The 18,774-nt window shown below is 42.3% G+C and overlaps 1 protein-coding gene across 1 annotated transcript in view; it reads right to left on the reverse strand.

Moving 5' to 3' along the window:
• The window catches only part of ENDOU (endonuclease, poly(U) specific), a 32,570-nt gene extending 21,135 nt beyond the window's left edge, over positions 1-11,435 (reverse strand). The window contains exon 1 of the mRNA XM_020779390.3: positions 4,251-11,435. Within this exon, the coding sequence (XP_020635049.3) occupies positions 4,251-4,329 (79 nt within the window). The 5' untranslated portion in view covers positions 4,330-11,435. The remainder of the gene's footprint in view (positions 1-4,250) is intronic.
• Between the last annotated feature and the right edge of the window lie 7,339 nt (positions 11,436-18,774).

Raw genomic sequence — 18,774 nt, forward strand, 5'->3', positions numbered from 1 at the left:
TATCGAGCCCTGAGGAACCCCATGACATAACCGCCATGGGGCAGAGCAACTGTCCCCCAGCACCACCCTCTGGACACGGTCAGCCAGGAAGGAGCGGAACCACCGTAAAACAGTGCCCCCAACTCCCAACCCAGCCAGCCTATCCAGAAGGACACCATGGTCGATGGTGTCGAAAGCCGCTGAGAGGTCCAGGAGTATCAACAGGGTCACACTCCCCCTGTCTCTCTCCCGGCAAAGGTCATCGTACAGGGCGACCAAGGCAGTCTCTGTACCAAAACCCGGCCTGAAACCCGATTGAAATGGATCCAGAAAATCTGTTTCATCCAGCAGCGCCTGGAGTTGCCCGGCCACAACCTGCTCCAACACCTTGCCCAAATAAGGGAGGTTCACCACTGGTCGGTAGTTGACCACCAGCCTTGGGTCCAGGTCAGGCTTTTTAAGGAGTGGTCAAATTACCGCCTCTTTCAAGGCGGTAGGGACCACTCCCTCTCTCAAAGAGGCATTCACGGCCTCCTGGACCCAGGTGCGAACCCCCCTGGCAGAACTTCCAATTAGCCAAGATGGACAAAGGTCGAGCAGTGCGGTGGTAGAACGGACAGATCCAAGCACCTTGTCCACATCCTCGGGTCTCAACAATTGAAACTCATCCATTAAAGTTTGACCTAAGCACGGCACACTGGACACATCTTCCGATTTTGCAGTAACAATATAATATAATCTTTAAGGTGTCACATGTTTTTGTCTTTTTTGTTTTGTTTGTTTGGATATTGCCTGATAGGCTTGCACAGACTAACACAGCTACCTCTTTTAAAGCTATAATGCAGGAAAGGTTCCTTTTTAACTGCATAAAATGTATATGGGAATATCAAGCAAGCAAGTCACCAGAAGAGATGTCATTTGGGACACAGTTGCCAGAATCAGGTAGCAAAGAATTATATTGAAAGTTGCTATTTATAACTGTTTCACATAGTCCTCCTCTTCCCATTTTATCTTAAAAACAATCCTATAAAGTAGATTTGTCTGAAAAGTTTTGACCGTCCCAAGGATATCAAGTAAACTTTGTCACTAAGTAGAGATTTGAACTTGCATCTCCCTGTCCCAAGTCCACCATTCTGACTGTTACATCAGTGCTTCCCAACCCTGGTATTCTTGGACTATAATTTCCAGAACTCCTGGCTAGCACACCTAGTGGTGAAGGCTTCTGGGAGTTTTAGTCCAAGAACACTTGGAAAATTCAAGATTCCATTACTCTACAGTGGCTCCTTCAAATCCATCTTTACTATATAAATAATGCCAAGGTTAAAATACATGGGTAGAAAATCATTGCAACAATTAATGTGTGTGATTTGAATAATATGCAAATCCAACTCAACTGGCATATTGGGGTTATTATGCAAATTGAGCAGCCTAATTAGCATAATATACAATCAGGCTCTCCAGATTTGGCGAACCCGACTCCCTACCACACAGAGTTTGATTTGCACACCCCTGCAAATCGTAAACGTTTGTTCCAGTGATTTTGGAGTTCAAAATGCTGAAATTTGCAGGTGTGGGGGAAGAAAATGTTTGGTACTAATTGCTCTAGCAGAAGAAGGAAACACCAAAGCCAAAGGCATTTGAAATCTGGGGCCCCAAAGCAAGCCGAGTCCTCTCCTGAAATTTCCAGTTCTTGTGCCCTGAGGAGAACTCGGAATGGCCACCCTGAACTGTTATTCCCTATCCACCCATATAAACAGCTGTTTCATGTCCAGGCATATACAAAAGCCTGAAAGTATATCTACCTAAGACACCAACATAACACCTTCATGTAGATCAGTTCCAGTTTGTACAGCAAGCATTTGGATACAACGTTGATTGGATTATATTTATATAGCCTTATACCGAGGATATTAATATTTAAATATAAGTGTAATGAAGTATTATATTGACTGAAAGCTCAGTAGTTTGAGGTATTTGGCTGCGGATCCAGAGGTTGGGAGTTTGATTCTGTGCCTCCTGTGAGTAGAGCCAGCCTGGGTGGCCTTGGGCAAGCTGCACAGTCCCAGGATAACCCCAGAAGAAGGAAATGGCCAACCACTTCTGTGTACTGTCTAGCTAAAACATCATGAAAAGGATCCCCATAACTCAGAAGTGACTTGACAGCACATGATTATTTATAATGAAGTGGGTTTGCAATTTTTAAAAGAAATATCTTCTCTGGAGTACTAGCATTCTGCAGGCACAGTTGTTGCTTTTCATAAGCAATGTATACACTGCATACATACATAGGTGCTCCCACCTCAGTGAAACAGGCTGCCAATCACATGCTAATTCTCACACTGATAGCAAGATTGCTTCTCCAGCTGATCATGCTGGAGGAAGCTGGCCAGATCAGTGGGCTCTTGAACTGTATAGTTGCACTTTTGCTCAACATTTAGGCAGACGTTTCCACAAACACTCCAAAAAAGTACAGTGGTGCCTCGCTTAACAACGTTAATTCGTTCCAGCGAAATTGCTGTAGAGAGAAATTGTTGTAAAGTGAAATAAAAAAGCCCATTTAAACGTATTGAAAACCCCTCAATGCGTTCCAATGGGCTGAAAACTCACCGTCCAGCGAAGATCCTCCATGGGGTGGCCATTTTCGCTGCCTGTAAAGTGAGGAATCCGTCCAAAAACACAGCGGGGAGCCATTTTAAGCAGCCGGCAGCCATTCTGAAACCCGACGATCAGCTGTTTTTGATCGTCGTAAAGCGAAAATCGGTTCCCGAAGCAGGGAACAGATCATCGTTAAACAAAAAAAATGCAAAGGAGATTGCAAAAACCTAATCGTCAAGCGATTTCATCATAGAGTGGGGCAATTGTTAAGCGAGGCACCACTGTATTTCTTACAAGAAACTCTGTACTTGTTTTACTGGTCTCCATGATTTACTTACAGTGTTGTGGTTAAAAGCCCAAACCACATATTTCTTGAGTGTTTTCTTCATAACCTGAGATCATTTCCAGTAGTATGCATAATATAGCTACTTAGGAGTGTGACTTCTCAAAGCATTTTATGGAACTTACATACTGCTTGGAGGGGGGGGCTGTATGTGCATGCTTGTATATGTCTTGGGGAGTGGGTGGGACATACAATTTTTTTTCCTAGCCAAACCAGAAGATTTTTATGTGTTACAAGCATACCTGAATCAACTCTAAGAAATGGTCACACCTACATGACAATGTGTTTGATAATTGCAGTCTAAAGTGATGACTTGCATCAATCACTCATCTCAACTCAGAAATAGAATAATTATTGTTCTGTCATTCTATGCAGTGTTTTACAACAGAAATGAGATATTTGTACATTAAGACATCCATCTCACATTAAGGAGCTCAAGGCAGTGTACCTGACTCTCAGTCTTCCATCTTAATTAAATCAGGCTGAAGGACAATGGCTCACCCAGTGAGCTACACAGATATGAGATGGTTCAAATCTTGGGGCCCCTGTTCTGGTCCAACACTCTAACCACTATGCCATGCTGGCTCATAACTTAGCAACACCCTAACATATAGCAGACAAGTGATGTGAATACACACATCTGGGAACAAGCTCTAATAGCATAATCCTTGGCATCAGTTTACATCTAAGCAAAGCCCACCACCTTCCCTGTGGCTCCCTCCCTGGAAAGTGTGTTTTAAATGGCAACTAATGGTCCTATATGCAATTTACTCTGAAATAAGCCTCATTATATGCACTTAGATTAACTGTATTTCAAGGCATTGCGTATAGAATCACGGACTAAGTTTCCCCATCTAGGAGCTCTTAGAGCACAGCTGGACTATCTTGAGGCCCAAGAGATGTTGTTGGAATCCAATATCTATTGGCTATAGATTCTGGGGCTGATGGGAGTTGCAGTTCAGCAACATCTATGTGGAACACAAGTTGGCCACCCTGGACTACAGGGTCATACCAGGAATAAGACTTGGAGAGATGGAGGCGGTAGTCCCCACTATGAACATTCCTGAGTGCCCTTGGTCCAGTCACTCCCTTTCACATCGATCTACCTTGCAAGGTTCTTGGGAGGATAAAAATGGGGAGGACGAAACTCCTTGGAGGGAGGAGATATTATGATGGTAATAAAGAAATCTAGACTTCACTCCTTCACAAGTTCTACTACAGCATACTGCAGGAACAAACCATAATACACCCATCTTTCTTCCTCTGTCTCCCTGCCTCCCTTTCTGAAAAGGACTTCCAAACAATCTTGACACTTCTGTGTCTAAGAACTTACATCCAGAGGCCAGGCTCCAGCAGATGGTCCCAATCAGGAGGATAAACATCCAAGTCTTCTTTGTGTAAGTGTGATGCATGGTGGACTCTCAAAGCAGCACACACACAGCAGGCAGTAGATTCAACCAAACTGAACAGGCTTTCATCACTGCACGATTATATGCATCTGACACCATCCGGGTGGTTCAGGTGAAGCAATGCAAGGAGGAGCTGTCAGGTTTTGAGAGAGATAGCATGGTACAAAGGTTGGGAGGAGGTATGTGCACAGATGACGCCTCTGCAAGAAACATGAGTCTGTGTGTTGCACTGTGGTGTAAATCTAACTAAAGGAGACATCAGGCAGGAAATTCCTGTTTGTGGCAATAAGCGCCTGCCTCTAGAACAAGAGTTGCTTCATGATATTGCTGTTGGTAGTTTCCTCTGGATAATCTTTGCAAGTACAGGACTCAGATTGTTACCATGAGCCATAAATTCTGAAATAACAGAGGAAGAGTTATGATCAAGGAATGCCCTGGGAGTAATGAAACTTGTGTTCAGGTATGGGGAAATGGCCAGCATTAACTTCACTTAGTTTCCCATTTTTCTAATCAGTTCCCCTGAAACGCTGAGAATTTTCCCAACCTTAAATTTGGTGCATCCCAAAATCTGATTTTCTTTTTCAAGTTAGGATAAAACTTCATACACATTTTAGTGCACTTTGTCTAATGTACTTTTGTAGGCTATTTTTCCTAATACACATATTTTTTGTGGTCAATTTTCCTAATGCATTTCTAATACTGCTTTTTCCTCATGAGTGCAGCTTTTAGGCACACTCTCTGAACAAATATATATATATAAAATCAAAGAACACCATAGCAAAATTCAAGGAAGTGCAATTTATAAAGTAGAACTGAGTTTTTGCTTTGGGCATTAAGTTACAAAATTCAGTGGGTTCACAATAAACTATAAACCTGAGCAAATTTATCCTCCACCCCCTTCACTAATCAACCAGAAATTAACTGGGATGCAAACAAGCCAAACACTGTTTCAGCTTCAGTCCTTAGTCCTCAGGTGCAATATAGAGGCAGCTACGATACGGACTAAGCTTGTAGGGCTGTTTTAAAGGCAAGACTCCTTGCCTACCCTGTGATGGAAGACTGGTGCCTTCAGTATCAAAGTAAATTCAGGAAGGGATGAATACCATGGGTTGCAGAATGAGATCCAGCTGCTAGCATTGTGTAAGTGGAATCCTCACAGTGGAGCAGCAATCATACAGGAGAGAAAGCATGCGTCTGGACTGAGTTTCCTCTCTCTTCAGCTATACAGATAATTAGTGTACAGCCCGATTGGGGAGAGAACCACCTAATTATATCAGCTGAGTGTGGGACAGGAGAGAAATAGATAGGAGCAAAGCACTGAAGCAGTTTTTCTAGTTGGTTCTTTTCTGCTGTGTGCTGTATATCAGTGGTCCCCAAACTTGGGCCTCCAGATGTTCTTGGACTTCAACTCCCAGAAATCCTGGCCAGCAGAGGTGTTGGTGAAGGCTTCTGGGAGTTGTAGCTCAAGAAGATCTGGACGCCCAAGGTTGGAGAACATTGCTGTACATCACAGACCATTTACCATGCTGAGGGTGAAACAAGACATTAAGAGGAATGCTTATTCTCTGTGATGGACCCGTTTTCCTTCCCATTATGTGACGTCCTCAGAGACAAGAGCCTCAGCAGTTAGACTTGCAAATGAAACCCATGTTTACCTTCCATGCTAAATATAACACATAAGTGAGGAAAACCATCTGACAGATATTCTTCATCACTTGAAGCACACCCCCTGTTTCAAAAGGGATGAATGTGTCGTGTCGTTTCACCCAATGTGTAACCTTTGTTCCAGAGTGAGTTGCAGCTAGAGTTTAGCACAGGGATTCTGATTCAGGCAGTGGAAAGGCAGCATCCTGTAGAGGCTGTTGCAGAGTCTCCTGGTTATTCATGTTTGCAGCTGGCATGAATAGTCTGAACCTTGCCATTTCTAACAGCCAGGCGGTTGGAACATAAACTCAGATATCTTAGGACATCATCCTGATTTGTAACTCTGAGTCATTCAACAAAATGATGGGTTTAGCTGTCCTCATCATTACCAAGCCACATGTGGAGATGTTAAAGAGAATGAGTGTGAGTATATGAAAAATACGACTCATATTGAAATCATATGCCACACCCTTCACAATCAAGCAGCTGAAGATGTACACCAGCATACAATAAGTTTTTGCCCTCTGGAAAACCACACATGACACAACAAGAAGCTGTGCTGTAGTGTGCTGATTACTCTGGAGTGAAGTCTGAAATTGCTGGATAGCTCAGAGGTTGAGGTCTCTAGCTGTGGAACCGGCCTATACCCAACCTATATGAGTGCCCCCCCCCCAGAAGCAAGTTCTCTATCTTGTCTGGGTTCAGTTTGAGGCTGTTAGCCCTGGTCCATTCAAAGACCAAAGCCAGGTGGTGGTCAAGCATCTGAATGGCATCCCTTGGAGAGGTTGAAAAGGAGGGCTAGAGTTGTGTGTCATCAGTGTACTGATGACACCTTACTCTGAATCTCCTTATGACCTCCCTCAGCAGCTTAGCATAGATATTAAACAACATTGGGGCTATTGATGGTCCCCGAGATTCTTGACAGCTGAGGCACCTATAATTTAAGAAACTGCTGGATAGCTCAGTGGTGGAGGTCTCTGGCTGTGGAGCCAGAGGTTGGGGGTTCAATTCTCCACTGTGCCACCTTGACAGGAGCTGGACTCAGTGATCCTCAGGGTGCCTTCCAGCTCTGCAGTTCTAAGATAAATGTAACTACATTCATCTTGAAACCACCAGGGTCCAGTAATTTTAATGGGTCTGGGAACTGCGAAAATCTGACATTCCCAGCTATATTTCCTTGCTGTCTGCCAAAATGTGATGTGGGGAAGGGGTGCATGAAATCAGAAGCATTCAGATGTTGAAAAAATTCAGAGTTTGAAACAAACGAATTCTTGTTTTTAATTTGTCAGGTTAATATTTTGATTTTTGCTTCCAGAAGGGTCAGACTCAATCAGAATGGTGGCTCAATTTGCTTCGGTCCCCATAAGCTAAAAGCTCAAACTGAAATTAAAAGTGTCCTAATTCGTTAGACAAAGAGCCTGAGCTGCACACTAGATGAACTGGCTTGGCACAATTCATCCTACCTCCCTTGGGATCTGAGGAGGCCGAACAAAAGGAGGAATATAATTTCTTAGAGTGTGTGTTGTGGTATTACTTTGCCTAAGGAGAAATTGTGCTGCAGCCATCAATACGGTTGGAAAGGGTGTGGTGTGGAGATGCATAGGACTGAGGTGGCTGGGGTGGTGTTCTTGGTGTGGGGAGGGGTGAGCAGTTTGGAAATGGTGAGTTTGAAGGCCAGCTGGCTAAAACAAATGCTGGTGGAGATGGGTGGAAAGAAAAAATACAGGTGAGTGTCAAGGCTAGGTCCTTTCTTTAGAGTAGTGTTCTCCAGTCTGACCCTTTCCGGGTGCAATGGGCTTCAATCCCACCATTGCTGGCCAGCAATAGAATTACAAGTTTTGCACATAAAAGCATCTCAGAAGTGCCAAACTAAGGAAGATCTCTTAAGTGATCGAAATGAAAATAACATGCCACTGGGGACAACAATGTATGCTATTACTTCCTTTAACTGATAAGTCTTCAACTTAATTAAAAACTACACAAACTGATTTTAATCTAAACTAAATTAGGTTTTGGCTCCTCTGAGTAAAACTCTTTAGCATTTAAAACTTTTGTTCTAACCTTTCAAGCTCTGGAAAAGATATTCATTTAGAAGCAGCTCCAGAAGCAAACTAAGCCCATGCTTAGGGCATCAACAAGGGAAGGGGGCGCCACTGAGGTTTTTTTAGTGCCGGATTTACCATGGACCATGGGTGAAAATGATACACCCTCCTTAACAAACCACATCAATCCATCCAAATCTCTGAGCTCTCTCCCTTCCTCAAGAGTCCCAAGAAAATCACCTCCCTGCCCTATAGCAATTGACTATGAACCAGTAAAAACTAAAAAAAATATAAAGATTCATTTGGCAAGAAGACTCATGTTTTAAGTGAAATGATCAGTCTTCATGATCATCACCGTTTATTTGGGTTTCCTTACTTCTGTGTTTTGGGAGATTGGGAGGGAATCAGTATAAAAGGAGCTGCTGGGTTTTTTTACACCTATGGTCCCCGTACTATGTGTGCAAGACAAAAACAAACAAACAAACAAACAAACAAAGCCACTGTTAAAAATACCCCCAGGGGGATTTTAAACTCTTCTTTGAGCTTTTCAGTTTACAGATTCTGACAAAATCTGTCTACATAAATCAAAGCGTGAAAGCACAAGATTTGGCCAGAAGCCGGTAATTTGATAGTACGTATGATTTTGCGCATGATACATGGTTCTCTTTTGTTTGCCATATGTTATATGAGTAAATTACCATATTTACATGCGCACAAAGAGTCAGACATGACTTAATGACAACAACAACAATGTGTGTTGTATGGTTTTCTGTCAAGCTGCAGGACCTGCTGCCTGTTATATTTGTAGAGGGTACTATAGTCTTTGTGTTTAGAGTATCTAAAGGTCTTAATCCAGCCCTGCTCATGAGAAGTGCAGAAAACACTGCAAGAAGCCTATATGAGACCTATTTGAGATCCATGTTCTGGGAGGCTTCCAGGAACAGGGATTTATGGTTCTTGGGTATTTTTCCAAGAACAATTACTTTTACACAATGAGGATGAGAAATCTCATGAGGCTGGGACTCATGCTCTATAATTCCTCTCATTCTCAGACAGTGCTGATGTTGTTACAATGAAATAATCTAGGTTTCTTTTCTTGTACTGATTGAAGCAGCATTTCCAGAAGTGCAGAAGACTCTGAAGCACTCAGTGCTGCTGGACTGTACTTAGATATCAAGAAATGCTTTACTGTACTTATAAATACTGTACGGAAGGGCCCCCTTTTAATTCATCTCATTGTAAACTTGGTGCATGTTTGGAATTAAAAAGTCTGAAAAGTTTTATGCCATTCAAGAGACAACCCATCTGGTCCTGGAAGTTTATCAGCATTTATGTTCATAATCACTGCCCTTATTTCATCTGTAATCAAAGATGAAGCAGGAAACTCTTACTGTAGCCAATCAAGGAAAAGTAGATCAAGATGAGAAAAAATGTTTCTATGTCATCAGGTTCTCTGCCTTTACTATATAAAACTGAGTAAAATGTATAGAACTGTCAATTTATTTCCAAAGGGGCAGCATATCCTTTGTTGTTTTCATCTTTGAACAGCAGAATCTAACTTTCGCTCTTCTGTTGTTTAAAGCCGTATGCCAGGCCTTCGAGGCTGACGCGGAAACTTCAGATGGTGCAGAATGCGGCAGCCAGGCTCCTTAGTGGGGTGAGAAAACACCAACATATCTCCCCCACCCTGGCTGCTTTGCACTGGTTGCCCATCCATTTCCGCGTTGACTTCAAAGTGCTAATGATCACTTATAAAGCCCTAAATGGTTTGGGACCTCAATATTTGGCAGATCGTCTTCTTCCACCCAGATCTACCCGAATCACCCGTCATTACCAGCAGGGACGGCTGAGGGGTCTGACGCCGAGAGAGGCTCGGGAGGAAAAAACTAGAAACCGGGCCTTCTCGGCGGTGGCCCCTTGGCTGTGGAACACCCTTCCAACAGAAATTCGGCTGGCACCCTCGCTGGGTGTTTTTAAAAGCCACTTAAAAACTTGGCTATTTAAGCAGGCCTTCCCTCCAGTCAGCTAAGTCTTTTCTCTCTCTCTCTCTCTCTCTCCTTTTCTTATTCTATCCCATCTTGGTACTCCTTTCTTAAATTAATTGTCTTAATTAATATTGCAATTGTATTTTTATGATTATATATTTTTATATTGATTTATTTTATGTTGTAAGCCGCCCCGAGTAGACATGGTCTAGAGGGGCGGGGTATAAATTTAATAAATAAATAAATAAATAGGATCTTGCCTGGTCTCTCACTGCTTTCCCAATAAGATTGACACAAACAAATTTCAAGTACTGTATCTTCTGCTGGCCCACCTTCAGCGTAAACCAATTCCTCTCCCTGCTGTCCTGTGCCAATCCCTCCTTCGCCATCTCTTTCTTGCCTTGACATTAATCGTGATTTAAATGGCTGGTAGAAATCTTTATGTAAAGTACCAGGTAATCAGATGACACCCTTTAATCCTGTTTTCACTGATGAAATGCAAGTGAAAGGTATCTTAGACTGAAGGCATAACCAAGAGGACAATGTTCCAGTTAAGTCAGCTGTTTCCTGAGCATGCTTACCTCCACACTGTCTAATTGGTATGGAGGGTGCACTACCATGGCTGGCACCTTCCTTCTTCCTGTCGTTCTCTTCCTCCTTTTTTTCAAGTGCAAAACTGGACCAGAAGCTGAGAGGCCAGGATATATCCGGGTGAAAACAGCATACAGTAGATATCCGTCTCTTGTGTGTTTTAAAAAATATTATGGAATGCAAAGAACTCATTTCCAAGCCAACCCCCATGGGTCTAGAAACCTCTTCTCTTCACGCTTATGCTGTGTCTTGCTATTTCTTGGCTTTCTCACAGGCACAGCCAGGATTTTCTTCTACCTGCCGGCTTGACATCCTTTAGCATTTGAGCAAGGAAAAATAGCAGATTGAAGGTAGAAGGGACCAGATTTATTCACATGATGATTTACTTAGAAGAACGTAAAGCTGACACACAGTCTTTTGGGAAACTGCTTCAACAATAAGACTTTTGCAATGTGCATCTTCTGTTACAGACAATATTATGGGGAAAGCATGTGATCACCTTTTGATGCAATAAATGATGGATTTTCCCTTTAATTGGCAGACTCCTGGTGTTTGCCACAGTAGCCATTGAGCTTCCTTTACTTCTTTCCCTTGGGTGCCAGATTTGGCTGGAAACTGGGGATATAAACGTAAGAATTTATTTATTTATTTATTTATTTATTTATTTATTTATTTAGTTAGTTAGTTAGTTAGTTAGTTAGTTAGTTAGTTAGTTAGTTAGTTAGTTAGTTAGTTGTTTGTTTATCCTGATATTGAAATAATATCAGCTGTGGGTCTAATGGCAATTTTTAGAGTATATATTTTTAATTGCATTTTAATTATTTTGCCCTTTTATTTTGCCTTTGTACTTTAAATGTTGTAAGCCGCCCAGAGACCTTCGGGTAGTGTGGGCAGCATATAAGTTAAATAAATGAATAAATGAATAAATGAATAAATGAATAAATGAATAAATGAATAAATGAATAAATGAATAGATAGATAGATAGATAGATAGATAGATAGATAGATAGATAGATAGATAGATAGATAGATAGATAGATAGATAGATAGATAGATAGATAGATAGATAGATAGATAGATAGATAGATAGATAGATAGATAGATAGATAGATAGATAGATAGATAGATAGATAGAACCCCAGGGGGCACCATAATCACCACTTTTGCTGAAGGACTGACCATACCCATATAAACCTGCATGGGCCTTAAGATGCACTTGGGATTTCACTTCTTGAGATCAGTTCTTTGATCAATTCTCCTTTATTTGCTTCCTTCTCCTCATAGTTTTCAGAGTTTGGAACAGTTACTTTTTCAGCTACTGTTTCCAGAATCCCCTGAACATTATGGTCATCAGTCAAGCTGGCAGGGCATTTGAGAGCTATAATTTAAAATAATAACAACTTTCCCAGATTTTGACAGTTATAGTATGGTTTAAAAACCCTTCCCCAGTCTTATGCATTTCATGGAGGCCTGTGTTGTAAAGGAGGGGGAAATCCCTTTGTATTGTGATGTCACCAGTGAGGTCATCGCTGTGCACAGAGAGAGAGAGAGACTGAAGAGCTTGCACACTGTTCAAAAGGATCTGGCACTTGTGCTTCCTATAGGAAATAACCAGGTTTGTTAATCTGCTAAGAAGTTTGCATCTTCTAATGTGGCCCAGGGAAGGTGAGAGGTTGGACACCCCTGTCTTAAGGGGATGTTACTGAAAGAAAATCTGGAGTGCTTAAAGTTCAGTGCATATGAATATGGATGTGTGTGATGTGTGGTCATTCTATGATCAAAATAATATGTAGACAGCATTTGATACTGTTTCCCAGCCATACATATTAGTAATTTTGATGTGATTAGAAACAGTGGTTTGAGTCCCTCCATTCTCCATTCTGTGAGTAGTAATTGTCAGCTACACAACAGTCAAGAACTAGAAGAAGTCCTGGCTCTAAAAGTCTGTTCACTTTCCCTCCAACTGGCTCTTGGTGGAGATGACACGATTGGCCAAAACCACCTCTTCTCTTTTATGTTGCCAGAAACTGGAATCTTAGCTTTAGGGCATAGGTTTGAGGAGCTCTTTGAATCCCTTGGCGGTTAGGTTTTTTCACATGTCACAAAACACCTGGTTCTGAAGGGCAATCTCAAGACAAAATAGGCCGTCACAAAGATGGCAGCCAGCCCAATGGAAGTACATAGAAGTCCGCTGCTTGTTGCTTGTCTCATGAAAAATCCATGAAACTTCCCTTTCTCATTTGACAAGAAATGGATCTGTGTCATCACAGGTGAGGAGGCTCAGAATAAGAGTTGCAGTCAAACAACATCTGGGATTGCAAATAAAACAGCCAATATTATAATGCTATCATACAAAATGCTGGTAAGGCTGTACCTGGAGTATTGCGTACAGTTCTGGTCGCCATACCTCAAAAAAGACATAGTGGAACCAGAAAAGGTGTAGAAGAGAGCGACCAAAATCATTACTGGGCTGGGGCACCTTCCTTATGAGGAAAGGCTACAGCGTTCGGGGCTCTTTAGTCTAGAGAAAAGATGCCTGATTGGGGACATGATTGAGAATTCTAAAATTATGCAGAGGATGGATAAAGTGGAGAGAGGGAAGCTCTTTTCCATCTCACACAATACTAGAATCAGGGGACATCCACTCCAACTGAGTGTTGGGAGAGTGAGAACAGACAAAAGAAAATATTTCTTTACCCGCTGTGTTGTTAGTCTGTGAAACCCCTTGCCACAGGATGTGGTGATGGCCTCTGGCCACGATGCCTTTAAAAGGGGATTTGAGAGATTTTTTGAGGAAAAGTCCATCGCAGGTTACAAGCTATGATGCAGATGTATAATCTCCAAACTTAAATGGAAGGTACCTCCAAATGCCAGATGCAGGGGAGGGGTACCAGGAGACCGGTATTTAGTTCTCTCATGTGCTCCCAGAGGCATCTGGTGGGGCTATTGTGAGATACGGGAAGCTGGACTAGATGGGCCCTTGGCCTGATCCAGCAGGGCTCTTTTTAGGTTCTTATGGAATACATGATCCCCATCACTAAGTTAGATATACTCTCAGGGGCATCAGGCACAAGGCTGAGAATGTTGGATGGGAGGTTCTCTACCTTTCTTGTCTTCACCTTTCATAGGTTTACCTTCTCCCTGCCTCCCCCATCCACCAAGAATGAGAAAGTTTTGACCTTCCAGGCATTGCTAGACTGGAGCTCTCCTCATCCTTCATCATTGGTAGGGTCAACGGGAACCGCAGACCAAACATACTTGGGAGACCATGTTTCCCAGCTCTGCTCTAAAATACTTCCAAAGTAACTTCCTTTTATGACCATTCTACCTGCTTGTACAAAGTGATCTTGTGCAGTGCTATACTGCAGGCTCAGAACAATATCCTTTACTCTTTACATTAAGTATTGAAAAAGGATGACAATAAAGTTAACTGGAGACCTTTTTCATTGCATGTCTACTGTTCAAAGAATGTACATGAATAAAGGTAGAGTAGATCAATTATTCACCAAACTGTGCTCCTGCAAAAGGAACCAAAACATATGAGAAAAACACTCTCTCTCTCTCTCTCTCTCTCTCTCTCTCTCTCTCTGTCTAGTGTAGAGGTAAGCAGTCTGGTGCCCTCTGGATACTTTCAATGACAAGTGTAATAGCATGGTCAATAGGGAGTAACTGTACAAGTGTTTGCATTACAAAACCGGAACACATTTGTACAAATTACTTGGAAAAGAGTTGCTCAAATTTCTTTCTTTATTTGTTCGTTCACTTGCTTGCTTGTTTTCTCCCCATAGGAGAACCAAGACGGTTCACAATAATTAAAAATAAAAACAATTCTAACAGGTTTAAAATACCACGTTTCCCCAAAAACAAGACAGGATCTTATATTAATTTTTGCTCCAAAAAACGTATTAGGGCTTATTTTCAGGAGATATTTTATTTTACAGTCATGTCATCCTCTGGTTGCTGCACCATGTGGCACAATGGTACAGCGGAGGGCGGGATTTCACTTAACTGGGGTTTATTTTTGGGGTAGGGCTTATATTAAGAGCATCTTGAAAAATCATACTAGGGCTTATTTTCAGGTTAGGTCTTATTTTCAGAGAAACAGGATACTATAGAAAAATTATATTAAAACAAGTAAACATGAATCAACATTAAAATCAAGATTAAAGGCAATTTAAAGATATTTTAAAGACATTTAAAAATCTCTAAGCTTAATAAATACTGAATTCCATAGAACCCCACTTATTATTTAAAAGCTCTCCTTAAAAAGGAAAGTCTTTACCTGAGGACAGAAGGACAAGAGGAAAGAGGACAACCTGCCTTCTCAAAGTAGTACATTCCAAAGCCAGGGAGCTGCCACTAAGAAGGCCCTCAGGGGCTGCGCCAAGGCTTTGGAAAGCACTGGAACACATTTGATTCTAAAAGTTTGCATATTCCATTTTGGAATGCACAAGGAAGCCTGCCTTCAAGAGAACTGCTCTACACTTCTGTGATTTTGTGATTCCAGAGCTCCCTGTCTAGAACAAAGTGGGGATGGTGGGAGAATTTAACCTTTCCTCCCACATCCCTTGCATAGACCTAGAACTGTAGAGCTGGAAGGGACCTCAAGGACCACCAGGTTCAACCTTTGCTGAATGGGAAAATGCACACGTGAAGCATCCCTGAGAGACAGCCATCCAACCTCCATTTGAAAACCTCCAAAGGAGGAGAGGCAATCCATACCACTGTCAACAGCTCTCTCCCTTGTGATTTGAAACCTTGGAAGGGCACTAGTTGGCCTGTCCTTACCTTCTCCCAACACATGGGCAGTGGCTTGATCCTAAGTGAGAGCCCATCGTGTCCATCATAAAACTCACACAGAGACAGTCTTCACTACAGAGCCAGCATACATGGGGGGTTGGGGTTGGTCCCAGAAGGAACTCCATTGTCCAAAAAGGGAGGGGAAAATACTGGAAGCTAATATAAACTAATATCTGCAACAGGCTGCAGGGTTAAGTTTGGAAAAAGTCCTGTTTCTTTCTCTCTCTCTCTCTCTCTCTCTCTCTCTCTCTCTCTCTCTCTCTCTCTCTCTCTCACACACACACACACACACACACACACACACACACACACACACACACACACACACACACACACACACACACACACACACACACACACACACACACACACACGGGGGGGGGGGTCAGGATCAGTGCCTGTCTAGCCATATCTCCATCAGATAAGCCAAATAGCAGCAACAACAACTGTGGCAACCCACCACTGTTATCAAAAGCAAGCCAACTAACTGTGGCAGCCCACACATTTTCAAGTCACTAGATGGCTAGATTGTTAAAAGATGGCAATGTGGTACCAGGGGTACTGCTAAAGTTAAGGGTCAGCCCTTGAGTCCAGAGCTTGTCTAGATTTCGATGCTTTGAAGCCCCCCAACTCCACTTTCACCTCCATAGGCAGGCACAAATGAGTAGAGCCATGGACATCCCCTTGCATCTAACCACAACAGCTGCAAGAGGTGTAATAAAGAGGAGCCATCCGTTGTATTTAGAGGCAGGTAACAAGAAGGATAGAATGGCTGACTTCTCTTAGGGATGAGTGGCTCCAGCAAGCACAGTTCCTCCTGTATCTTGATTTTTTAAATCTAAAGAACTTACCATCACTTTTACAGCAAACTTGTAGGTTTTGGGGAGTTCAGTTCAAAAACTCTGAATGACATTCCCACTCATCTTCATTGGAGAACTCCAGAGGCGCAGGGAGCCATTTTCAATATGGAGAGGATCATGCACTACCTTTGTGACATGTAGCTGCTAAAAACTAAAAGTATCTTTCCAAGGGGTGGAGGGGAGAAATAGCAAACATAATTTAGAACCACAAACACACTTGAATACACAGTGGCTCAAAGCCTAATTTTGAGGAGTGAAGCAAATCTTTCTATCTGGGTTGGGGAAACTGACCATTTTGCTTTTTGACACACTTGAAGTTTTTCAAGTTATTTTTGCAGAATTTGTAGAAAGAGACAAGAATTTAAAAAAAGTTCTTATAAAAATCAAACAAACAGATAATTACACATCCCTTGTACGCCACTGAAAATGGCGAAGAAAAATCTCTACTGGTAAATCATTTTAGTCAAATTTGCCAGTACAATCTTTACAGGTTCCCAAACAGTTTTCCAATGATGATGAACTGGCTGCCACAAAAAGGCACCTGAAACTCTGTCTGGGCAGCAGCTGTTGCACTTTTCACATACAGGATGAAGAACTTGAGCAAGATGTTGGTCACCAGAACACAAAAGACATTAATTGCCACCCGCAGAAGCGTCACTGAAAAAACATGGTTCCGTGAGTCTGCTAACAGACTAGGTCATCTGAGGAAATGTTGCATGCACAACTCTCATCCTGATGTAATTTCTGCCGTATAAAATTAACCATAGGGCCAACCCTAATGATAGACAAAGTGAAGCAACTTCCTTTGGAAGGAAGCTGGTGTAGTAGAGAAACATGCTGAGGACAGAGTTGTGTGTATTCAGAAGACAGCATGGCATCTGCTTCCTCCCTTCTGATTCAGTGGAGGACACTGCCCCCTCACTAATGCAGAGAGCCCCCCCCCCCATACATGGGATAGAGAATGTTACCTTGCTTTTTGCCTCAAGCAGTTTTAGGTCTGCGCTGACTACCTGTCCAGCACTATGCACACTGAAGATTCTCCCACAATTCATTGCCTTTTTATACTCTGAGAGATGTGTCCATGTATTCCCATCCCCCTTACTAGTATTACATTTATATTACATCTCCCCCAAAGAAGCTCAAGTGATACACATCCCCCTTCCTTCCTAAATCTTTAAAGATTTTACCTTTACCGCCAGTCCATGAGATGGGCTTGACTGAGGGAGAGTGAGAAAGACAGTGAAAGTGACTACCCTCATAGCAATCCAAGAACTTGAACTTAGATCTTCACAACCAAATTCCAGCCCATTCGGTCTCCCCAGGTTAACTCATTTGCTTTCCTGTGTTCATCAGCAACAGCTCATCAATCCAGGGGCAGCTGGGCACTCTCATTCCAGAGGTGCTGTGGACCCATTTTGGGTTTTAGCCTGTACTTTACAAGAGTTATGCAAGGTGCTGACTCTACTCCTGAGATGAGGTTCAACACCCTGGATACCCTTTGTAATGTTCCATCTAAAATCTGGAGTGGATTCACAACACCCCTGAACTGGAATGCCCAGCTGCCTATCTCCCAGCCACCCACTCTATCTCATCCCTCTGATGCCATAGATTATTGCCACTGAATGCTCACGGTGGCCCAGCAAATAAGTATTTTTGTGGGTTCATATCCCATCTCATTCTACCTCATTTGCTTTGTGCAAATGGAGCTCACTTGGGCTTAATTCTCACAGAGGTGATATAAACCTATCCTTGTGAAAGTGAAGCATAGTAAAGACGAACAGGAGAAAACTGTGACTTGAAAATAACTGGAGTGGCAGGGGGAAAATAGTAACAATTTTGTAACACAACAGTTATCCTTGCCAAGTGCCGCAGAAATAGTTAATATCCTCTGTGATGCTAGAGTTTCTAGTGAAAATTGCATCCTGCTTGGTGATCTGGAATTTCCTATTAGGCAATGGTTATATAAAACATAATCCAATATGATTTAGTGTTTTGAGACTGAAACCCTTCTAGTCCGTTAGGTATGCTTAAACCAGAAGTGGTCAACATTTTGCAGCCAAGGTGGGATTCATTAGACTCCCTAAAACCCATTGGGGGTGTATCTCAAGAAAAGCTACTGATTTGGGATTTTTGTTTCTCTAAGTGGTAGTGGCAAAACCACTAATCTTAAAATGTAAACAAGACCTTGTTTTCATACTTTCTTGAAGTTTCCAAGAGCTCTGCTCCCCATAAAAATAAGGTACATGCTCCATGTGCACCTTGTTTGCGAATTAAAAAAAATAATATTGCTGTTCCTACTGCAACTCTCTTAGTATGTGTGTGTCCGTGCATGACAAGAGAGAGAAAGACAGAGGTAAGTGACTGCCAAAAACAATTAACCACATGTCACCCACGGATTGCAGGTTGCCCACGCTAGCTTTTCCTCATCCTTGTCCTTCTGGTTCTTCTTCTTCCTGCACTTCTTTATATTACTTTGAACAACCTGCTCTCACAATCTCTACATTTCTTGACCTTAAGTCTCTGACA

Source organism: Pogona vitticeps, chromosome 2 (genome assembly GCF_051106095.1).
Source record: "Pogona vitticeps strain Pit_001003342236 chromosome 2, PviZW2.1, whole genome shotgun sequence".
NCBI lineage: Eukaryota > Metazoa > Chordata > Lepidosauria > Squamata > Agamidae > Pogona > Pogona vitticeps.